The sequence below is a fragment of the Mobula birostris genome, chromosome 30 (genome assembly GCF_030028105.1).
Source record: "Mobula birostris isolate sMobBir1 chromosome 30, sMobBir1.hap1, whole genome shotgun sequence".
Lineage (NCBI taxonomy): Eukaryota > Metazoa > Chordata > Chondrichthyes > Myliobatiformes > Myliobatidae > Mobula > Mobula birostris.
The window spans coordinates 32,799,166-32,820,381 of NC_092399.1; the positions used below are offsets into that span (position 1 = coordinate 32,799,166).

The 21,216-nt window shown below is 43.3% G+C and overlaps 1 protein-coding gene across 1 annotated transcript in view; it reads right to left on the reverse strand.

The window, feature by feature from the left end:
• Positions 1 to 1,359: 1,359 nt before the first annotated feature.
• The window catches only part of nipal3 (NIPA like domain containing 3), a 55,535-nt gene continuing 35,678 nt past the window's right edge, over positions 1,360 to 21,216 (reverse strand). The window contains exons 8-11 of the mRNA XM_072246977.1: positions 14,576 to 14,664; positions 13,252 to 13,315; positions 7,668 to 7,756; positions 1,360 to 2,820 (exon numbers count right to left, since the gene is read on the reverse strand). Coding sequence (XP_072103078.1) covers positions 2,657 to 2,820; positions 7,668 to 7,756; positions 13,252 to 13,315; positions 14,576 to 14,664 — 406 coding nt within the window. The 3' untranslated portion in view covers positions 1,360 to 2,656. The remainder of the gene's footprint in view (positions 2,821 to 7,667; positions 7,757 to 13,251; positions 13,316 to 14,575; positions 14,665 to 21,216) is intronic.

Genomic DNA, 21,216 nt, shown 5'->3' on the forward strand with positions numbered 1-21,216 from the left:
TAACTTCACTTTGATGTGACTGCTTTAAGTCAGTAGACTGGTCTATATTAAGACTGAGCAGTGAATCCAGATAAGAATGTCACCACCGTCTATCAGCAGGTGTGTAAAGGACAGGAGTGAGATATGCCAACTAGTAGAATGGTGTTGCAGCTGGCACTCAACATCAGTAAGACGCACGAGCTGAGAGTGAGCAGCTTCAAATTCCTGGGCATCAAGATCTCTGAGGACATAACCTGGTCCGAAGGAAGGCAAGACAGTGACTGCACTTCTATCAGGAGTTTGAAGAGATTTGGTATGTCAACAAATACACTCAAAAACTTCTATAGATGTACCCTGGAGAGCATTCTGACAGACTGCATCACTGTCTGGTATGGAGGGGCTACTGCACAGGACCAAAAGAAGCTGCAGAGGGTCGTAAATCTAATCAGCTCCAACTTGGGTATTTACCTACAAAGTATTAAGGACATCTTCAAGAAGCGGTGTCTCAGAAAGGCAGCATCAATTATTAAGGACCTCCAGCACCCAGGGCATGTCCTTTTCTCACTGTTACCATCAGGTAGGAGGTACAGAAGCCTGAAGGCACACACTCAGCAATTCAGGAACAGCTTCTTCCCCTCTGCCATCCGATTCCTAAATGGACATTGAACCTGTGAACACTACCTCACGTTTTTAATATATATTATTTGTTTTTGCACAAATTTTAATGTATTCAATATATGTATACTGCAATTGATTTACTTATTGTTCTCCTTCTAGATTATGTATTGCATTAAACTGCTGCTGCTAAGTTAACAAATTTCATGATATATGCCGGTGATAATAAACCTGATTCTGAAGTATTTCTTCACTGGTGCAGTGGTATGGAGTGAGTGGTGACAGTAATAGTGCAGTGAAACCGGAGGCAAGGAAATGTTGCTCCAAAGGACCCAGCCACCCTCTCCACCAAGGATCCCTAATGAACACCTCCAACTGTTGGTGATCCCAAGTATCATCCTAAATCCTCTTTCTTCCTTCCTTTCAACTTCTCTCATCCTTCCTTTTTAAAACACTCCTATTTGCTTGGGCTTTTAAGCATTTGCCGTAATATCACCTCACATGATTCAAAGCAAGATTCTAACCCTCCCAGTGTCAGTTCCCATAATATCTCCTCATCCTCTCTTTCCCAAGTGCCTCAATTTCCATCTCCCTCTGCAGTGCCGGGACCATTTCTGACAGCAGGACATTACTGTTTGGGCTCAGATCTGAATTCAGGGCATGGGTTACAGTTATTCCCCACTATTCCACATCTCAAGACTAGACAACGTCTGCATTTCAAAAAGTTACTTCACTGCCAGCAATGCACGCAGTTAACAAGAGAAGTGATATATAAATACAATCTTTATTGACCCGTTATTTGTCTCCTTTACTTATTTGTATGGAGGAAATGTTTACTGTCCAGCAGAAAATAACATACCGGTGTTTATTTAAATAGAGATAACAAATATTTTAAACTATGGAATTCAGTATACAGTAAAACTCTCATTCTGCCAATTGATCATTCAGATTTCTTGATCGTTGGGCATCTGGCTCACCAAGTAATGTTTGCTTCACACCCTTCCGATTTGCTCATTTCACGCATTCTCATTCACTGGATCCAGTTCCCACATGCTCTGACCTGCTGAGCCCCAGCTCCTGTGCTTTCCACTAACCAGACCCTCAGTTCCCACTTCCCTATCTCACTCTCAGTTCCCACTCCCCTATCTCACTCTCCAGAGCCCCAGTTCCCACACTCCCATCTCACTCCCAGTTCCCACTCCCCTATCTCACTCTCCAGAGCCCCAGTTCCCGCACTCCCGTCTCACTCCCAGTTCCCGCACTCCCGTCTCACTCCCAGTTCCCACACTCCCGTCTCACTCACTGAAGCCCCAGTTCCCACCCTCCCATCTCACTCTCAGTTCCCACACTCCCGTCTCACTCACTGAAGCCCCAGTTCCTACACTCCCATCTCACTCTCCAATGCTCTGGTTCCTGTTTCTGAGGTCTCGACACTGGAGTCCCAGTTCCCACACTCCCATCTCAGTCCCCAGTGTCCTGGCTCCTCACTTCCTTTCTGGATTGCCCGGGCCCTGATTCCCATACTCACTTTCATCCGACTGGAGTCCTGTTTTTGTGCTTATAAACTTAACTGGCTCACTGGGGAGCCTATTACAGTTGTGGTGTGGAAATAACACTAGAAAAGTAAGTTTGCCAGTCTAGCACCACTGAAGTCCCAAGGGCACCTCATACCAGAGTTTTACTGTACAGCAAATACAAACTGTCATTAAATAAGGGATTGTAACCACAGAGAAGCCCGTGGTTACCAGACACAGGGAACGCAGGGGTAATTCAGGCGAGTGGGTGCTTGACTATCAGAACTGCAACAAGTAATTCATCGTGTGGAATGGAGCTAGTCGCCCGTAGCTTCATTATTCTGCGACATGTTTGGTTTCTCCCACAGATCTCAGCAAGCAGACAGGAAAGAATGGGAGCTTGTCGGACAGTGGAGGTCCCCTCAGTCGGATCTCACTGTTGCTTCAGTCACAGGATGGGGAGTCCAAGGAGGGAAATGGAGGGCAGCTCCAGCAGAGCTCATGACTGGCCCAGATGGGCGGGAGCTCGTCCTCCTCAGGCTGAGAGCTCAGTCTTGTTTGGACACAATCCCTGGGCGAGAGGAACTAACATCATGTTGTGGGTCTGTATACTCGTTGTCGACTGGATTGGTGCTGTGCTCCAGGGTGCCATAGGAGAAAGAGCTACTCAGTTCCGGCTGCACTGGACTCTTAACAAACATGCTCCTGAGCCCTGGAAAAGAAACAAGTCTTGGATCGTCAGAAAGCTCCAGCAATGTGGGGATATCAGAGGGAGATGTGGGTGGAATAATATCAAAGCAGTTTTTTAACTAAAAACCGGAAAACCCATCCACTGTCTGGCTTATTTATTTTACAGAACTCTCTGCAGCAATAAATGTCAATCATGAACAACTAACCTTTATAGAAACCTAGAAAACCTACAGCACAATACAGGCCCTTCAGCCCACAATGTTGTGTCGAACATGTCCCTACCGTAGAAATTACCTAGGGTTACCCACAGCCTTCTATTTTTCTGAGCTCCATATACCTGTCCAGGAGTCTCTTAAAAGACCCTGTCGTATCCGCCTCCACCACCATTGCCGGCAGCCCATTCCACACACTCACCACTCTCTGCGTAAAAAAACCTACCCCTGACATCTCCTCTGTACCTACTTCCAATCACCTTAAAACTGTGCCCTCTCATGCTAGCCATTTCAGCCCTGGCTATCCACACAATCAATGCCTCTCATCTTATACACATCTATCAGGTCACCTCTCATCCTCCATCACTCCAAGGAAAAAAGGCCGAGTTCACTCAACCTGTTCTCATAAGGCATGCTCCCCAATCCAGGCAACATCCTTGTAAATCTCCTCTGCGCCCTTTCTATGGTTTCCACATTCTTCCTATAGTGAGGCGACCAGAACTGAGTACAGTACTCCAAGTGGGGTCTGACCAGGGTCCTATATAGCTGCAACATTACCTCTCGGGTCCTAAACTCAATCCTACAGCTGATGAAGACCAATGCACCGTATGCCTTCTTAACCACAGAGTCAACCTGCGCAGCAACTTTGTGCGTCCTATGGACTCGGACCCCAAGATCCCTCTGATCCTCCACACTGCCAGGAGTCTTACCATTAATACCATATTCTGCCATCATATTTGACCTACCAAAATGAACCACTTCACACTTATCTTTATGTTCATTTCAATTTCAGAATGTTGCACATAACTTTCAAAATACTCGAGTGGACTACTTAGCAATCCCAATGTGGTAACCAAGTCATCTGGGGCTTTTATAAGGAACCGGAGAGGTAGTCACTCAGAACAGGAGACTGGGACATACTCAACTGTTCTCTAAAGAGAAGTAAAAGTCTGAAAGTAAAATTTGAGCAGACTTGGGATGAGACACAAAGGGTCTTCATAATTCCATGAAAATCAAAGATTTTGCCAATAAGTAACAAATGCAAAGTGCAAATTTCCCTGCTTATCGAAGTCAGTTATGAAGAAAACTTGTCTCCCAGTGACTGAATGGAAAACTTAAGTTACACCCAGATGAATTATTTCTTGTTCTTCTCTCCACTGATACTACCTGATCTGCTGATATTCCGCCCCCCCATATATTCAGTTTTCAGTCTGTAAATATTATCATTTTCAGTTCAGTTGTGCTTTATAGAGAACTACCAATATATCTGTGGTTAAATCATTATGATTTACAGTTGAGCAAACGAGGGTTTCTAACTTTGGAGCCAAGGAGAAAGTGAGTTGACTTGACAGGGGTGTACAAGATGATAAGAGGCATAGGTTGAGTGGATAGCCAGACATTCTCCCAGGGCAGAAATGACTAACACCATGGGGCTTAATTTTAAGGTGACTGGAGGAAGGAATAAGGGTGATGTCAGATGTAAGTTTTTTTTAAACACAAAGAGCGGTGATAGAGGCAGACACATTAGGGGCATTTAAGAAACTCTTAGGCACATGGATGACAGCAAACAGCAGGGCTATGTAGCAGGGATCTTATAGTAGGTTAAAAGGTCGGCAAAAGATTGTGGGCCAAGGGGGGGTGTACTGTGCAGTAATGTTCTGTGTTCTAACAACCAACAGTACTTGATTTTGCCAAACACCTAATAAAAATGAAAAGTTTCTCTGAAAAGAACCAGACTAAAAATAGCAAAACTCCAGCCCAAATTATTATCAGACTGAACAGGCTTAAGGTCTTTTTTGCAGACAAGATGTTGAGGAATGCCCAATAAGTATTGCAAAAGGGTAGACAAGGAGAATACACTTGCAGTTTACAGAGGGGACTACAACAAGGGCTACAGTTCCTACTGACTGGAGTTGTTGAGATGGGTGGTGTAGGTGAAGTTGTTGGGAAATGGAGTTCATACAAGGGAGAAAGGGTAGTATTAGTGTCTGATTAGAACGGGACACACATTTAAGATAATAGCTGAGGTGGCGGCGATGCTCCTAAGGAGAAACTTTATTTTCTCAGGGGGATGTTTCGGATCGTGAACTCACTAGTTGTGGCAACAGAGTAAATCGGGGTTTCCTGAAGGAACTGGAGATGAGCTCAAATAGGAACAGGAGAACAGGACTTTCTGGATTGCTTTATGATGAGCTGGTGATGGGTCCGTTTACCTTGTGGGTGAGAAGCAACTTAACACAAGCATAAACTCTGACGTGCACCAGTTGGGCTGGGCCTGAGCTAAGGACCAAGTGCCAAGCAAAACCATTTCTGAGTACACATGTGGTAACTATCAGCCGAATGCTGAGATGCTGAGAAACTGTCAGATGCTGCATGGATTTAGGATAATCGAACGCGCAGAATGTTTCTCCAGTTACTTGCAGACTGAGTTCAGGGTTTCTGAGCTATGGAGCTGCTGCAATCACTCCATGGTGCTCAGAAAGCTGAATCCTTCCTGGAGCTTTGCACCCTGGAACCACAGAGGTCAGATCGGCCATCTGCCAGGGTAAGAGGAGATGGAGGGTTAGGGAGCGCTGAATACCAGGGAGGGTGGTGACTCCACCAAGGGAGAAGGGGTGGGTACACAGAAACATTCATGGCAATCAGGCAAAGTCAACATGACTGTGTGGCTGGGAAATCACGTGTGACCAATTTATTGGAATTTGCTAAAACAACATAAAACTAAGGCAGGAACTATGTTTAGATTTCCAAAAGAAGTTTTAAAGTGCTGCTTCAAGATTGCTTATCATGATTTTTCAGTACACGAGTGAAAAGGAGGGTGAAATTTTTGTTACTCTCGATCTGATGCAGCATAAAAAACACAGCAAGCATAAACAAAAAAAAAACAAAGAAATACAATAAATATAAAAGCAGTCCTATAGAACAATGTACATGTTAACTGCTTGAGTGTGGCTCTATATACAGAAGGTTAGAGTATGTACATAGACTGATATAAAGTGACACTAGGTGGTAGGGGGTGGTGAGGTAGATTAATGTGAAGAGATGTTAATGAAAGGTTATTGTAGAAAATAAAAGCTCCAGGTGCAAGAGGTAACATTCTGTTATAACTAGAAGATTGGCTGGCTTACAGGAAAAAATGTAAGTGGACAAAAATGGGTCTTTGGTTGGCAAAGTGAGATGTGCCACAGAGATCAATGATGGGGCCTCAACTTTAAATGACTTGGATGCAGGCCAGGAATATGGCTGTTAAACTTGCTGACGATACAAAGATAGAAAGCAAATTGTAAAAGGATGTAAGCAGTGTAAAAGATACAGATAAGTCAAGAGACTGAGCAAAGGTCTGGGGCCCACATCCCCACAAACACGAGCACTCATCCCCTACAATCCAACCCCCAACACCAACCATAACCAACCTTAGCCACCACCCCCACAAACCCTTAGCATATCCATACCTGAATAAGACAGGTGGCAGAATGAGAAAGACCGTAAAGTAGTGTTGAATCAGGTTAATGAAGGCATGGGCCAGATCAGAGTGGCAGGGTTGAGGAACACTGAAGCTCCAGTAACGGGATCAAGAAAATACACGAGGGATAATTTTCCCACTGCCTGCATAATTACCTCCTAACCCTAACACTGAGCACATTTACACAAAGTGTTACGGGGAAGCATCATCCACCATCTGGGACCCCACCACCCAGAACATGCTCTCTTCTCATTGCTGCCATCAGGAAGAAGGTACAGGAGTCTCAGGACTCACATCACCTGGTTCAGGAACAGTTATTACCCCTCAACCATCAGGGTCTTGAACCAAAAGTGACAGCACATCTGGAATAACCTGTATGGTATCAGACGGCTTATCTAAGGACCAATGTTACAGCGACACCACAGCATTTCACTCAACCTCACTTGCCCCATCACTGAAATGCTCCCACAACCTATGGACTCACTTTCAAGGACTGTTCATCTCATGTTCTCCATATTTAATGTGTATTTACCTATTATAACTATTGCTTTCTTTTTGTATTTTCACAGTTTGTCGTCTTTTGCACACTGGTTGAATGCCCAAGTTGGTTCAGTCTTTCATTGATTTTATTATGGTTATTGGATTTATTATGTCCACAAGAAAATGGATCTCAGGGTTGTAATATGGTGACATATATGTACTTCGATAATCAATTTATTTTGAACTTTGAAATGGTACGAAATGCAGCAAAATGTGAAATGATTCATTTTGCGAAAATTTTAAAAATAAGACACGTTGTCTAAATGACGAGAGATTGGGAGCAGGGTCCCGTGCATTATTCACATTAAATTGGTATGCAGATAAAGAAGTTGAGAAAGCTAAGTGAATATTATTATTTTTTGCCAGGGAAATTCAATACCAAAGCAGCCTTATGTTTCCGTTATATTGGGGAAGTGGTGATAGCACATCTTGAGTGACATGTATGGTTTGAGATTGCTTATTTAAGGATCAATGTTATAGTGGTGGAAGCAGTTCATAGAACGTTAGAGATCAGACTGTCTCATGAAAAAGTTTGGACAGGCTGTGCGTGTTTCCACTTGGCTTTTCCCACAACCGTGCTCCCCCACCACCCTCACGTACGCCTCCTCCTACATCACTGGGCCGGCCCCGTCAGCTGTCTGCATTATTACCGACCTGGAATCACGTCCATGTTGATGTATGGTTCAAAGGCCTTCTTCTTGCTCCGTGTAATCAAAAAAACTCCTAGAAAGGCGATGCAGGAGCTAAGGAAATTAAGAAACCAGAATCAAAGAATTATATTCAGACCAGGTCCTAGTCCAGCAAACTAATTAGTTCCTTTCACCTGCTCTTTCTCTGAGTGCTTTTTTTCCCCCATTTTGCCACCTTCCCTACACGCACCGAGTTCCACATCATAAATATTTGTTGTTTAAGAAATTTAATCCTAACTTGATTATTTTGATCAAATAACCAGTGAGAACCAGGTTGTTTCAGCAATCAGTTTGGTGATCTCATGTGGCAGTCAGAGTCCAGGGAAGAAGAGTAAGTACATAAGTGTGATGGTAAAGACCAGCAAATAGAGTCAGACAGGGCTGGGGTGGAAATGGAACAACAGCGCCTGGGATGAGGAGTTGTCATGGTCAGTTATTTTATGGATGCCAGAGTGGCCTTAAAACAAAAAGTCCCATGCAAACCACAGTGAATACTAAGACTCATTTATGACACACATTACCCTCCATATACAGTGGGAAGAGAGTATTTAAGTCTGTTCTCTAGGAAACACTCCCGGGGTACGGTTTAGAATGAGAATCCAATATTTTATTCCTGAAATCACAAAGATTCAAAGTACGTTTATTATCAAAGTATGTGTGCAGTATACAACCCCTGAAATTCAACTTCTCCACAGACAGCCACAAAACAAAGAAGAACCATGGAACCAACCCATTCAAAGAAAAACATCAAACCTCCCCTCCCAAGCGCAAAAAATATCACGCAAACAGCAAAAACAAAAGACTGAAAACACAGAATATAAAACACAAAAATTAAAAGCTATTATGTGGAATGCATTTATCCTTTTACTCCCGATAGAATTCACCTTGACTGCACGGCTGAATGAGTATTTAAAGTTGAAGAGTGTGCCTCTGTGAGGGGGCTGGTGGGAGTGCAGATGGAGATGGGGAAGGAAGCCCCGTTTACGTGAGCAATGGGTGGAAAATGGAGCCCGTGCTGTTGAGTATAGTGTCTGGAAACCATAGATGAGAGGTGCTTCCAATATGACTTCCCTTCTCCTTGGCTGTGGTTTTCTTTGCCTATCGCTTTGGCTCTATTGACAAAGATATATCATAGCCTTCAGGACACAGCACTTGACTGGACAATTTCAGATGGTCGGCTGTTCTGTTCTTGTATTTCATGTTTCTTCTATTTGTTTTTTCTCCCTCTTTTCTCTTCTGATTGGTTGAAATTTCCCTCGTCATCTCCTCCACATTCCTTCTCCAATTTACCACCACCTTTCAACTGATATGACCAATATCAATTGAAAGGTGCTCATCATCTCCTGCCCTTCACACAATCACAAACATATCCTCTTCGTTCCATCTACCTCAGTCTTCTCTGCAACTTCGTACTTTTTCAAATGGAATACCTGCCCCAGTACTAATGAAATGTACCTTGACCTGAGATGTTAACTGCTTCTCTCTCCACAGACACTGACTGACCTACTGAGTATTTCCAAGATTTTTAGCATCTGCAATTTTAGATTTTAAAATTATAGGAAATATTTACCATCTGGTTCTTCAGATCGCACTGCATCTGCACAGTATTTACTCATTTAGATTTGACATCATTCTGATACAGAGTAGAATGAGTATTATTTTTTCATATTTTCTTACAACACAGAAGCGGCCATTTGTCCCTGGAGTTCATGCTGGCTTTCAGAGCAATCCCATTCTCCCATTTATTTCCCTGTAACCTCTACTTTCTCATATGCCTATTCACACCTGGATTATAGAACATAGAACAGTACAGTACAGCACAGGCCCTTCAGCCCACAATGTTGTGCTGACCTTTTAACCCACACTATGATTAATCTAGAGTGGTGCGGCGGAGATATGTCTCTACCAAAGACACTCCTTCCCCTGGGCAAGGTGTAACACCCGCTTAGGGTCACGAGAAACCATGGGAGCAGGTGGTGGCTGGTCATATGAGGATCTGGTGCACGTCACAAGTCCTGGTTATCCGACCAATGCTGCCGGGCAGACAATCTCTGAAGAGTATTGATAATGGCTAGGGTCACCTATCCTGCAAGGACACTGCCCAGAAGAAGTCAATGACAAACCACTTCTGTCGAAAAATCTGCCAAGAACTCATGGTCATGGAAAGACCATGATCGCCTACATCATACGAAACGGCATATAACAAACAAGTGATATGATTAATCTCTCCTACATCGTCTTCCATTTTTCTATCATCCATCTGCCTAACAAGGTTTTTTTTTAAGTGCCCGTGAATAGTACTGCCTCTACCACCACTCCTAGCAAGAGTCTCCTGTCACCCACTCCCCAGGAGTACGCTACTGTGCCATTTAACCCACACCCAGTACCTTTTACGGGGGAAACCAGAACACCCTCCAAAAAAAATCTACACACTCACAAAAAGATGTGAGGATCGAACAAATATTACTGGAACTGTGAGGAAGAAGTGCCTGCTATATCACCCTGCCAACTACTGCCTGATATTACTGCACCATATACTGTGGAGAGTAAAGATTTACAAGGCTTCATATACATGATTCATCTGATGATATGTGACTTCACAAGCCAATACTGGGGAGTCCCAGGCTGTTATTCACCCTTGTATTCAATTGTGCTACCACATCAGGTGGTCTGTCCTGCTGATGGGACACGATACACCCAAGGGCTGTGATGGAGGAGATAGGCACATTCTCTTTAAGGTGATTGGCTGGGAAACAACTAGACCAGAGACAAAGATTGTCCTCTGAGTGGTGTGATGTAACCCATGATGTTCCCTGAGGTCTGTTTCCTGTCTTCAGTGTTTCACCACATCTAGGGAAGGAGCAGGGAGTTGTATGTGCCAAGTTTCAGAACAATACCAGATCAAGAGGCAATCTTTGTAGATGGGAGCAGCAAGAATAAATGAGCATGTTAAAACTGTGGCTAGTGAGGTTTTATGTAGACGATGAGATCATCCAGTTTAAATATATGAAGACAAAATAAGAGTTTTTTTAAATGAGAGACTAGGGAGGATTTTGATAATAAATTACTCAAAGCTAATAGAAAAGCATTTGGATATGAGCCTCTAACCTCATCCTGCCATGGATGAGAAAAACTATATTATTTTTGTGCTCAGTTAGGGTGATGATATCATTAATAATTTAATTTGTTAAGTTTAGTTCCAGTGCTTTGGAATCACTCCTGTTCCTCAGATGCTCAACAGTTTGCAGAAGTTTTTTGGTTTACCAAAAGATGCTGCATTTTATAGGGCCACCTGGGTCGAACACGATTTCTGATCATTACTGTAATACACAGGGATGAAGGTGCTTCCGAACTACAGGGTCTTGGTCAGGCTCCAATACCGTATTTACGTTAGGACAGCAGATTTCACAAAATCAATACTGGCCTTGAAGAGGACACAGTATACTAAGAATATTCCAGGAAGCTAATTTATGCATTCAAATTGTTTAATGGCCTCTTAGGCTTTGTAGATAAACAGTTTCTCTATATTCAGTGGGCATATCCTTAAATAGAGAACCTGACTAAGTAAGGTGTCAGGAAGCACATTGTCAGCCACAGGGCACTGTGAGTCTAGCATTCTCCGTCACAGGGCTGTGGATGTAATGGGTCAATGTTGATCATTTCTTTGAACAGGGATAGGAGAAGGGAACAGGAGAGCAGGTGTGGGGTAACCCACATAGGCGGTTTTATACACAGCACTGTCAATTTGTGTTGGCACTTTCCATGATTAAGCATTCCCATTTCTTCAGTCACACATACATTTAAATAATGTATTGTTTGCTAAATTAATTCTCATCCTCCTTCCGACCAAAATTTGTTTAATGCTGATCGAAAAATTTCAATTTGTCATGTGCTTGACCATTTCGTCAGTCTGTCAGGGTCATTATGAAGTTGTTACTTAGCCACCCCAACTTTTTCTCTAACATTTCCAAATTTTATAATATCTCCAAATCCTGAAAATGTTTTGAATAACTTCTATCTTTTAATTATTACTTCCCAATTAATTGGATCTCACCCAATTTCTATCTGTTACTTGTCAATCTAAGATTCCAGTCTGCCTTGTCATCTTCAGCTTCTACGCGTTTCTCGCGCTCTCTCTCCCTTTCTCACGCTCCCTTCCAACTATTCCACATATAGTTTGAATATTTTGCTTGACTGTTCCTTATCATTTTCTCAATGTGTTCTAAATCTGGTTTTACTGTCATTGTTCTTCAAACCAAAGATGGTCCCACTTGCCCCCAGATTCTCTAGAAGCAGTTCAAACACACCTTGCACTTTTATTGGATACCCTGATAAAGAGAATTCTGTTTCTTCCACTCTGCTGTGTGAGAGAGAGGAACATGGGGGGAGGCGGGGTGAAAGCATGAGAACGGGGGAGGGAGGGCGAGAACAGGGGGAAGGAGGGCGAGAAACGCATAGAAGGTGAAGATGAGATGATGCCAGACTTGACTCGGTGCTAATTCTCTAGTGACTAGTTTGGTTCTGTATATGGCTTGGGAATTTGATCCGATGTTCACTCAGAAGTATTAGATCCAGCTCCGATCCGGTGTTGACTCACACTTGGCTCAGTCATCAACAGCTGGAGCAGGTGCAAATCAAAGGGTGTGAGATCCGGACCAGAGGCAGACCAGCCCACACTGCCTCCTCTGCTCCTAACCAAAATAAACTATTCTTATTCCGTAACCAGCCTGTCTGATACTCTGGGTCATTGTTGCCAGTGATGTGGTGAAAGAAATCAGGCATGAACAGGGGAATGCTGTGGTAGGGAGCAGCCACATCATATTGTGATTAAAACACAGTGACCATTTAAAACTACATCACTAGCGACTGTAAAGGCAAGGCATTTTCAACTGGACCATTCAAAAATTCTACTATTAACCTGAAATTAGCTTGGATTCATATTTTAATAAGAAGATCTGTTCTCTGGATTCTTGCCTGCATCTCTCTCCAGTGCCAATTTTAACACAGAACATAGAAACCTACAGCACATTACAGGCCCTTCGGCCCACAATGTTGTGCCGACCATGTAACCGACTCTAGAAACTGCCTAGAATTTCCCTACCACATAGCCCTCTATTTTTCTAAGCTCCATGTCTTATTCATCAATACTACCATCCCTTTTCTCCCCATCACTACCATTCCTGGATACCTGTGGCTAGAAACATGTTTTCAACCCTCCCCTTCATTGAGTCAGGCTGCTTACTACAGTTATATCAAGTGACAATTTGCCTCTCTGCACTTCACTAACTTTACTGGCTGGGCTCCGTGCATTGACCCTGGACTTCTTGGGGTGCAAACATACCCACAGACACAAGAACTTGTATCCTGCGCCCAACACAAGCTGTCGCAAGCAGGAGAGGTAAAAGCAGCCACGTGTAAAACACACATAAAAAAGGTCATTATTGATGAGAAATTGGAACTGGAAACCTGCACACAGTTCTGGTGCCATTGCCAGAGGCATGAATTAATCCCACCGTTACGCAGCTGCTGTGTTTACGGCATCTACCTACCCGAGGATGAACATGCAGATGTGAAGAGCATCCGAACCATTGAACTCTGAATAAAACGTGGCCCCTAGAAAGCAAAACAAGGCAGTCAGGGTGGGTCGGGTTTCACTGTCTTCACTCCCACCCCTCTGGCCTTCACCAGTCACCACTCCCAATCACTACAGGATGCAAAGTCACTCTCCATTCACAGGGACTGCTACACACGTGGGCACTAAAAGTTAGGACTGTTTATTGTTATTATTCAGTAAACGAGTGTAAAGAAGAATGAATGATTTTTACTCCAGGTCTGATGCAGCTTAAAAAAACACAAAGCATAAGACTATAATACTATAAATATAAAAGCAATCCTATCCATTATTTATTATTATTATTATTATTATTATAGAGAGAGAGAAAAAAATATATATTTTTCTCCCTCTGTCCCTCTCACTATACCCCTTGCCCATCCTCTGGGATTCCCCCTCCCCCTTTCTTTCTCCCTAGGCCTCCTGTTCCATGATCCTCTCGTATCCCTTTTGCCAATCACCTGTCCAGCTCTTGGCTCCATCCCTCCCCCTCCTGTCTTCTCCTATCATTTTGGATCTCCCCCTCCCCCTCCCACTTTCAAATCCCTTACTAGCTCTTCTTTCAGTTAGTCCTGACGAAGGGTCTCGGCCTGAAACGTCAACTGCACCTCTTCCTAGAGATGCTGCCTGGCCTGCTGCGTTCACCAGCAATTTTTATGTGTGTTGCTACAAATAACAATATACAAGTAAAGTGACAGTGCGTGAGAGCTGAGGGACTGTAGAGGGGAGTGGCTGATGTGGATATAGTTGTGGTGGGGGTGAGGGTAGGGTGGGTTAGCGGGTGGAGGTGTTGATCAGCCCGATGGCTTGGGAGAGGTAACTGCTTTTGAGTCTGCTGGTCCTGGTGTGGAAGCTGTGTAGCTTCTTCCCTGACGGAAGTGGGACAAACAGACAATAAGCAGGGTGGATGATATGGCTGGCATTTTTCCCGGGACCTTTCTGTATATATGTCCTTGATATGCCGGTCTGCTGCAGTGCAGCTTCCATACCATGCAGTGATACAACATGTTTGGATGCTCTCTACTGCGCATCTGTACAAGGTTGTGAGTATAGATGTGCGTTGTCCAGCTCCTCAGAAAGTCGAGGCCACACTAAATCGAGGGGGCTGCTACATCACATGCCTCCTGTGGGCTCCTACCCATTTGCAGGCTCCCAACTACTCAAGCTGTTAACTCACTTACAGTGATCTATTCAGCTTTCTAACATTTAATATTTCCCAGAGGTTGTTAATTGGTCAACATCTAAAAGGCATCAACACTCACCAGCAATGACAGTAATGGTTGTGGAAAAAATGTAGCTGACGCTAGTAATCTGGGATGGATCATACAGCTCAGAAACGTCACGCAGGAACCTTCAGAAAAACAAGGACAGCTTCAGTCTTGAGCTCCACACCACATCACACTCGCCAAGAACATCGCGTACAAACACTGAAACCTCAGGGCCTCCCACGCCATACTACAGACCAAATAATTAATCCATTCCAAACTGTAAAGAAGCAGCTTCTGTTAGAACAGCATGTGCCACAGTGTCCAGAGCATGGACAGACAACACTGTTCCCGTAAAGTGGCAGAAGGGAAGGAGAGTCCTAATCAACAGACAACACACGGCCTCACTGTCCCAGAGTGCATCTTATCCTATTTTACAGTGACAAGACCAGTTCCATTGTTCAAGAGTATCAGAGCACAGACTGCCCGCAGAGAATAGAGGGGGTGAGAGAAAACATGCCTGAACTATTGGTGCAGTTTAAAAAGACTGTCAGTCTGTCCCATGGGGGGTGGGGGGCGAGGAGAAGGGGCAGTATCTGATGCTCTGTACTAGGGGGAAGTAACAGCATATGCTGCACTGCTCCAGAGTTTAATTAGTTGTGATTTACCGTCCAAGTTAAGAACACTCTCAGAAGTAAAAGGACATTGTTAGAGAGAGAAAATGCATACAAATGTATAGACACACTGCATCTGACTGTGAAAACAAGTGACTATCTCCCAGCCCATGCATTAAAGTGTGATAGAATGCAGTCTCAGACACAAGAAAGTCTGCTGGAAATGCAGTCTGCCTTATGGAATATGGAAGTGAAAATTAGAAAAAGCTGCAAACAGTGGAAATCTCAAACAAGAACAGAAATTGCTGGAAATAATAAACTGCTCAGGCAGCAACTCTGGAAAGGGAAAAAGAGTTAACATTTCAAGTGAAGACCCTTCATCAAAACTGGATGTGTAGTCTGTAACTCACTGACCCCAGAATTAGTGTACAACGTGTCATTACTCGTCCAAGACTGAGGAAATTCTTTAAGCAGTGTGAATAAACTGAGAGATATAAAAGTTAACATTAAAAAGGTAGAATGTTGTACCTTGGAAGTAAGAAACACATATTAGATGAGGATCTTCAAAAGTAGATAAAGCACCCAACCAGTTAGATCATATTCCAGGCTCTTAAAAAACCATGGGAGGAAACAGTGTGGACTCTGGCTATCGTTTTCCAATCTTCTCTAACAATAGTTGCTGCCGAAGGTCTGGAAGGTTGCTGGTGAAATACAGTTGTAGAGAAAAGGAGAAAGGGATACACCAAAGAACTAAGGGCAGTCAGCCTGACATGAGACATGGGTAAATTATTGGATGAAGTTCTGAGGGATATTAATTAGCATTTCGTGAGCATGAGTTAATGAGGGATGGCCAGCATGTCCTGACGAAGGGTCTCGGCCCGAAACGTCGACTGTACCTCTTCCTAGAGATGCTGCCTGGCCTGCTGCGTTCACCAGCAACTTTGATGTGTGTTGCTTGAACTTCCAGCATCTGCAGATTTTCTCGTGTTTACGATAGCCAGCATGTATTTGGTTAGGGATGGACACGTCTTGCTGACTAAAAATTAAATTTTTTGACAAGAGGTGGTAAGGAGTGTCAATGGGGTAAAGAGCTTGATGTAGTGTTCATGGATTCCAGAACAGTGTTTGTCAAATACCCTTGTGGCAGACTGGTCAAGAAAGTAAAAGCCAACGGGAGCTAAGGGAAAGCAGGATGTGTGTGATAGGAAACAGACAGAAAGTTCCTCATGAGTTTCTGTGATCAGAGGGCTGTAAGCAGCAGAATTCCATGGTGCTTATATGAGACTCCCTGCTCTTCATTGTACTTATAAATGATAAATGATTTGGGGTTCACATTGGCATTGACCAAAATTGGCAGTGTGGTTGATAACACAGGAGAAAGTTTTAGGCTAGGAAAAGAATATTACAGACTGATTAGATAGACAAAAAAAAAGGGTCAAATGGAATTAAAGGTAGGGAAGTGGGAGTTTATATACTGGAGCTATATTTTTCTGGAACAACGGGGACCGAAAAGAGATTGGAGTCTTATAAAATTGAGAAGTCTTGGCGTGATGTCAAGGAGATTTATTTCCTTTGCTGGAAAATTCAGTAACCAAGGGATATAGGTTTAAGTTCATTTGGTGCAAACCTAAAAGGGGAGGAATGAAAAGATTATTGCACTCAAAAGCAGACTTGGAGGCCATTGCTTGATAGAATGGTGGAGCAAACACATTTAAAAAGCTGCGTGGTTTAACTATAGCCTGACTGACTACAGAGAGCCTTATCCAGACCCACGGTGCAGTGGTACTGGACCTAACCTCTAGTGCCAAGAATGCGAGCTGCTGGATCCGACACAGCTGAAGAGACTGAAAGAGCAGTCTCATCAGCTGTGCCAGTACATTAACTTCCTGAGTCTGACTGAACAGAAATAACTATGTAAGATGTAAAACAACATTGTTTATTTATTTAGAGATACAACATGGTGCCAGACCCTTCCAGCCTAATGAGCTATGCCACACCATCCAATTACAAAGGTGACAAAACTGGAGCACCCAGGCTTTAGTTCTTCGGTCTATCAGTTTCTTCTTCTCCCTACAATAATCCCTGAAGATTTCAGAGATTAAGGGAGCTAGGGCTTTACTCTTTGGAGAGAAGGAGGATGAGAGGAGACATGATAGAGGTGTACAAGAGGAATAGATAGAGTGGATAGCCAGTGCCTCTTCCCCAGGGCACTACTGCTCAATACAAGAGGACGTGGCTTTAAGGTAAGGGGTGGGAAGTTCAAGGGGGATATTAGAGGAAGGTTTTTTTTATTCAGAGAGTGGTTGGTGCGTGGAATGCACTGCCTGAGTCAGTGGTGGAGGCAGATATACTCGTGAAGTTTAAGAGACTACTAGACAGGTATATGGAGGAATTTAAGGTGGGGGCTTATATGGGAGGCAGGGTTTGAGGGTCGGCATAACATTGTGGGCCAAAGGGTCTGTACTGTGCTATACTATTCTATGTATGATAATGTTTCAGCAGCAACCTTCCAGTCTTTCAGCACTAACAATACTCAAAGAGAATTGGAAAATTTCCGCTGCAGCACAAAAACTCTTGCCTCTTTCGTTTCTTTTAAGAGCTGGAGACTGGTAATTTATCATCTGTTGAAGATTTTCACCAATGTTTATTATAGTCGGCCCTCCTTATCCGCGGGGGATTGGTTCTGGGACCCCCCGCAAATACCAAAAAACATGGATGCTCAAGTCCCTTACATAAAATGGCATAGTATTTGCATATAACCTACGCACATCCTCCTGTATACTTTAAATCATCTCTAGATTACTTACAATACCTAATACAATGTAAATGCTACATAAATAGTTGTTATACTGTATTGTTTAGGGAATAATGACAAAAAAAAGTCTGTATATGTTCAGTACAGACGCAACTGTGATAGCTCTTCTGGGAACGCTGATGCTGCCTCGGCATCGGCTGATGCTGATTCTCCCGTGATCTTTAAACTCTTGAGGCTGTAGCGCTTTACATAGCCAGCCAGCCATCCTTTACTAGCCTTAAACTCCTTCCTCTACTCTCATTTCTGCCCCCTAACATGCTCGAATTTCTGCCATACTGCTAGTGCCTTCCTCAACGAAAACTGACGCAAAATACTTAGTAAGTTCATCTGCCATTTCTTCGCCCCCATTACTACCTCTCCAGCATAATTTTCCAGTGGTCTGATGTCTACTTTTCCCTCTTTTTTACTCTTTATATATCTGAAAAAACTTTGGAATTCGCTTTTATATTATTAGCTGGCTTACCTTCATATTTCATCTTTTCCATTATATTGTTTTTTAGTTGCCTTCTGTTGGTTTTTAAAAGGTTCCCAATCTAATTTCCCACTATTTTTTGCTATATTAAATGTTCTCCCTTTTGCTTTTATGCTGTCTTTGACTTCCCTTGCCCGCCACAGTTCCCTCATCCATTTTTTAGAATACTTCTTCATCTTTGGGATGTATCTATGCTGCACTTTTCGAATTGCCCAGAAACTCCAGCTATTTCTGTTCAGCTGTCATCCCTGAGAGTGTCTATTTCCAATCTATTTTGGCCAGCTCCTCTCTCATGCCTCTTTAGACCCCTTTACTGCACTGCAATGTTGATACGTCGGACTTCAATTTCTCCCCCTCGAACTGCAGGGTGAATTCTATCTTATTGTGATCATTGTCTCTTACAGGTTCCTTTACCTTAAGCTCCCTAATCAAATCTGGTTCATTTCACAACACCCAATCCAGAATTGCCTTTCCCCTACTGGGTTCAACCACAAACTGCCCTAAAAAGCCTTCTCGCAGGCACTCTTTTGGAATCCAGCACCAACCTGATTTTCCCAATCTACCTGTACATTGAAATCCCCACCCCCATTGACCTTAACTTCCATATGGACATCCTTAACTTCCATATGGACATGCTGAAGTACTCCGAACTTCAAACTGGATTGATCATTTAGGGAGATAGGCTGAGGAAAGGCAAATGGATTTCAACGTAGGTAAATGTGAAGAGATGAATTTTGGACACTTAGAACCATGACTGGACCTATGCAGCTAATGGTAGGGCACTGACAAGTGTTATGGAACAGAGGGGCCTGGAAATACAAGTGCCCGTGGTTCACTGAAAGTGGGTGCACAAGTGAACAGGGTGGTGTAGAAAGCACTTAACATGCTGGCCTTCATCAGTCAGGGCATAGAGTTCAGGAGTTGGGATATTGTGTTGCAGTTATACAAGTCATTGGTGAGGCCGCACTTGGAGTATTGTGTACAGTTTTGATCACCCTATCACAACAAACACATCGCCAAGCTGGAGAAGGTGCAGAAAAGATCTACAATGACACCACCTGAACTAAAGGACCTGCCTAATTTGTAGGGACAGGCTGGCTATACTGGATCTTTGCAGGAGAGTGAGGGTTAACTCATAGGCGTCTATAAAATCATAAGGGATCTGGATGATACGGATGAGGTGGATGGTCATATTCTTCTCTCCAGGGTGGGACAGTCTGAAACTAGAAGGTACAAATACAAGAGGGGAGGAATTGAAAAGAGATGTGAGAAGTAGTTTCTTTACACAGAGGGTAGTGAGCACCAGGAATGAGCTGTCAGAAGAAGAGGTAAGGCACGTACGACTGCACCATTTACGAAACATTTGAATAGGTACATGGAAGGGAGGTTCTTAGAGGAACTGAAACAGTGAACATGGTTACTGGAACACTGAAGGTTACATAAATTCAATTTTTCCATTAATCAATACACTGCCATTTAAGAACACAAGAAACACAAGAATGGGCCATGGGTCGTTGAAGACTGCTCTGCTATTCAGTATGATCGATCCTTTGTCAGATCCTCTTACACTCTGATTCCCTTAATGTCTCAAAATTGATCAATATTGACAATGATTGCAAACACTTTATAAGTATCCTTAACCTTCCAATGCAGGATACTTCAAAGAATTCTCTGCCTTTGAAAAGTTGATAGAAAGAATTCACTCTCTGGAAGAAATAAACTGAAGATCAGTACTTAAATGTGCAAATTTGAAACAGTGGGGAAGATTGAGGAACATTGATAAATATATGTCATTGCCTCTTCACAGCCTTCTCAGTTGAAGGGCAATAGAGGTATTGAGGGATGGATATAAAGGTTGGCATTGCCAGGGGCATCCCTGCCCAATGACAAAATATTTTAGAAAATTATAAAAGAACAATTTGAATTGAAATGAATTCTACATCCTTCACATACATGAGTAAAAATCTTTACGTTACATCTCCGTCTAAATGTGCAACGTGCAATCATAGAAATTTATAATAATTTATAGTAAATAAAACAGTCAATGTAACATAGAATACACTCAATTCAGCATGAGTTAATCAGTCTGATGGCCTGGTGGAAGGAGCTGTCCTGAAGCCTGTTGGTCCTGGCTTTTATGCTGCAGTACCATTTCCCGGATGATAGCAGCTAGAATAGATTGTAGTTGGGGTAACTCGGGTCCCAAATGATCCTATGGGCCCTTTTTACACACCTGTCCTTGTAAATGTCCTGAATCATGGGAAGTTCACAACTACAGATGTGCTGGGCTGTCCACATTACTCTCTGCAGAGTCCTGCGATTAAGGGAAGTACAGTTCCCATACCAGGCAGTGATGCAGCCAGTCAGGATGCTCTCAATTGTGCCCCTGTAGAAAGTTTTTGGGATTTGGGGGGCTCATACCAAACTTCAACTGTCTGAAGTGAAAGAGGCGCTGTTATGCCTTTTTCACCACACAGCTGGTGTGTGCAGACCACATGAGGTCCTCAGTGATGTGGATGTCGAGGAACTTACAGCTGTTTACCCTCTCAACCCCAGATCCATTGATGTCAATAGGGGTTAGCCCATCTCCTGTAATCCACAACCGGCTCCTTTGTTTTTGCGACATTGAGGGAGGTTGTTTTCTTGACCCCACTGTGTCAGGGATGACTTCTTCCCTGTAGGCCATCTTGTTATTGTTTGAGATAAGGCCAATCAATGTAGTGTCATAATCAAATTTAATCAGCAGATTGGAGCTGTGGGTGGTGACACAGTCATCGGTATACAGGGAGTAAAGGAG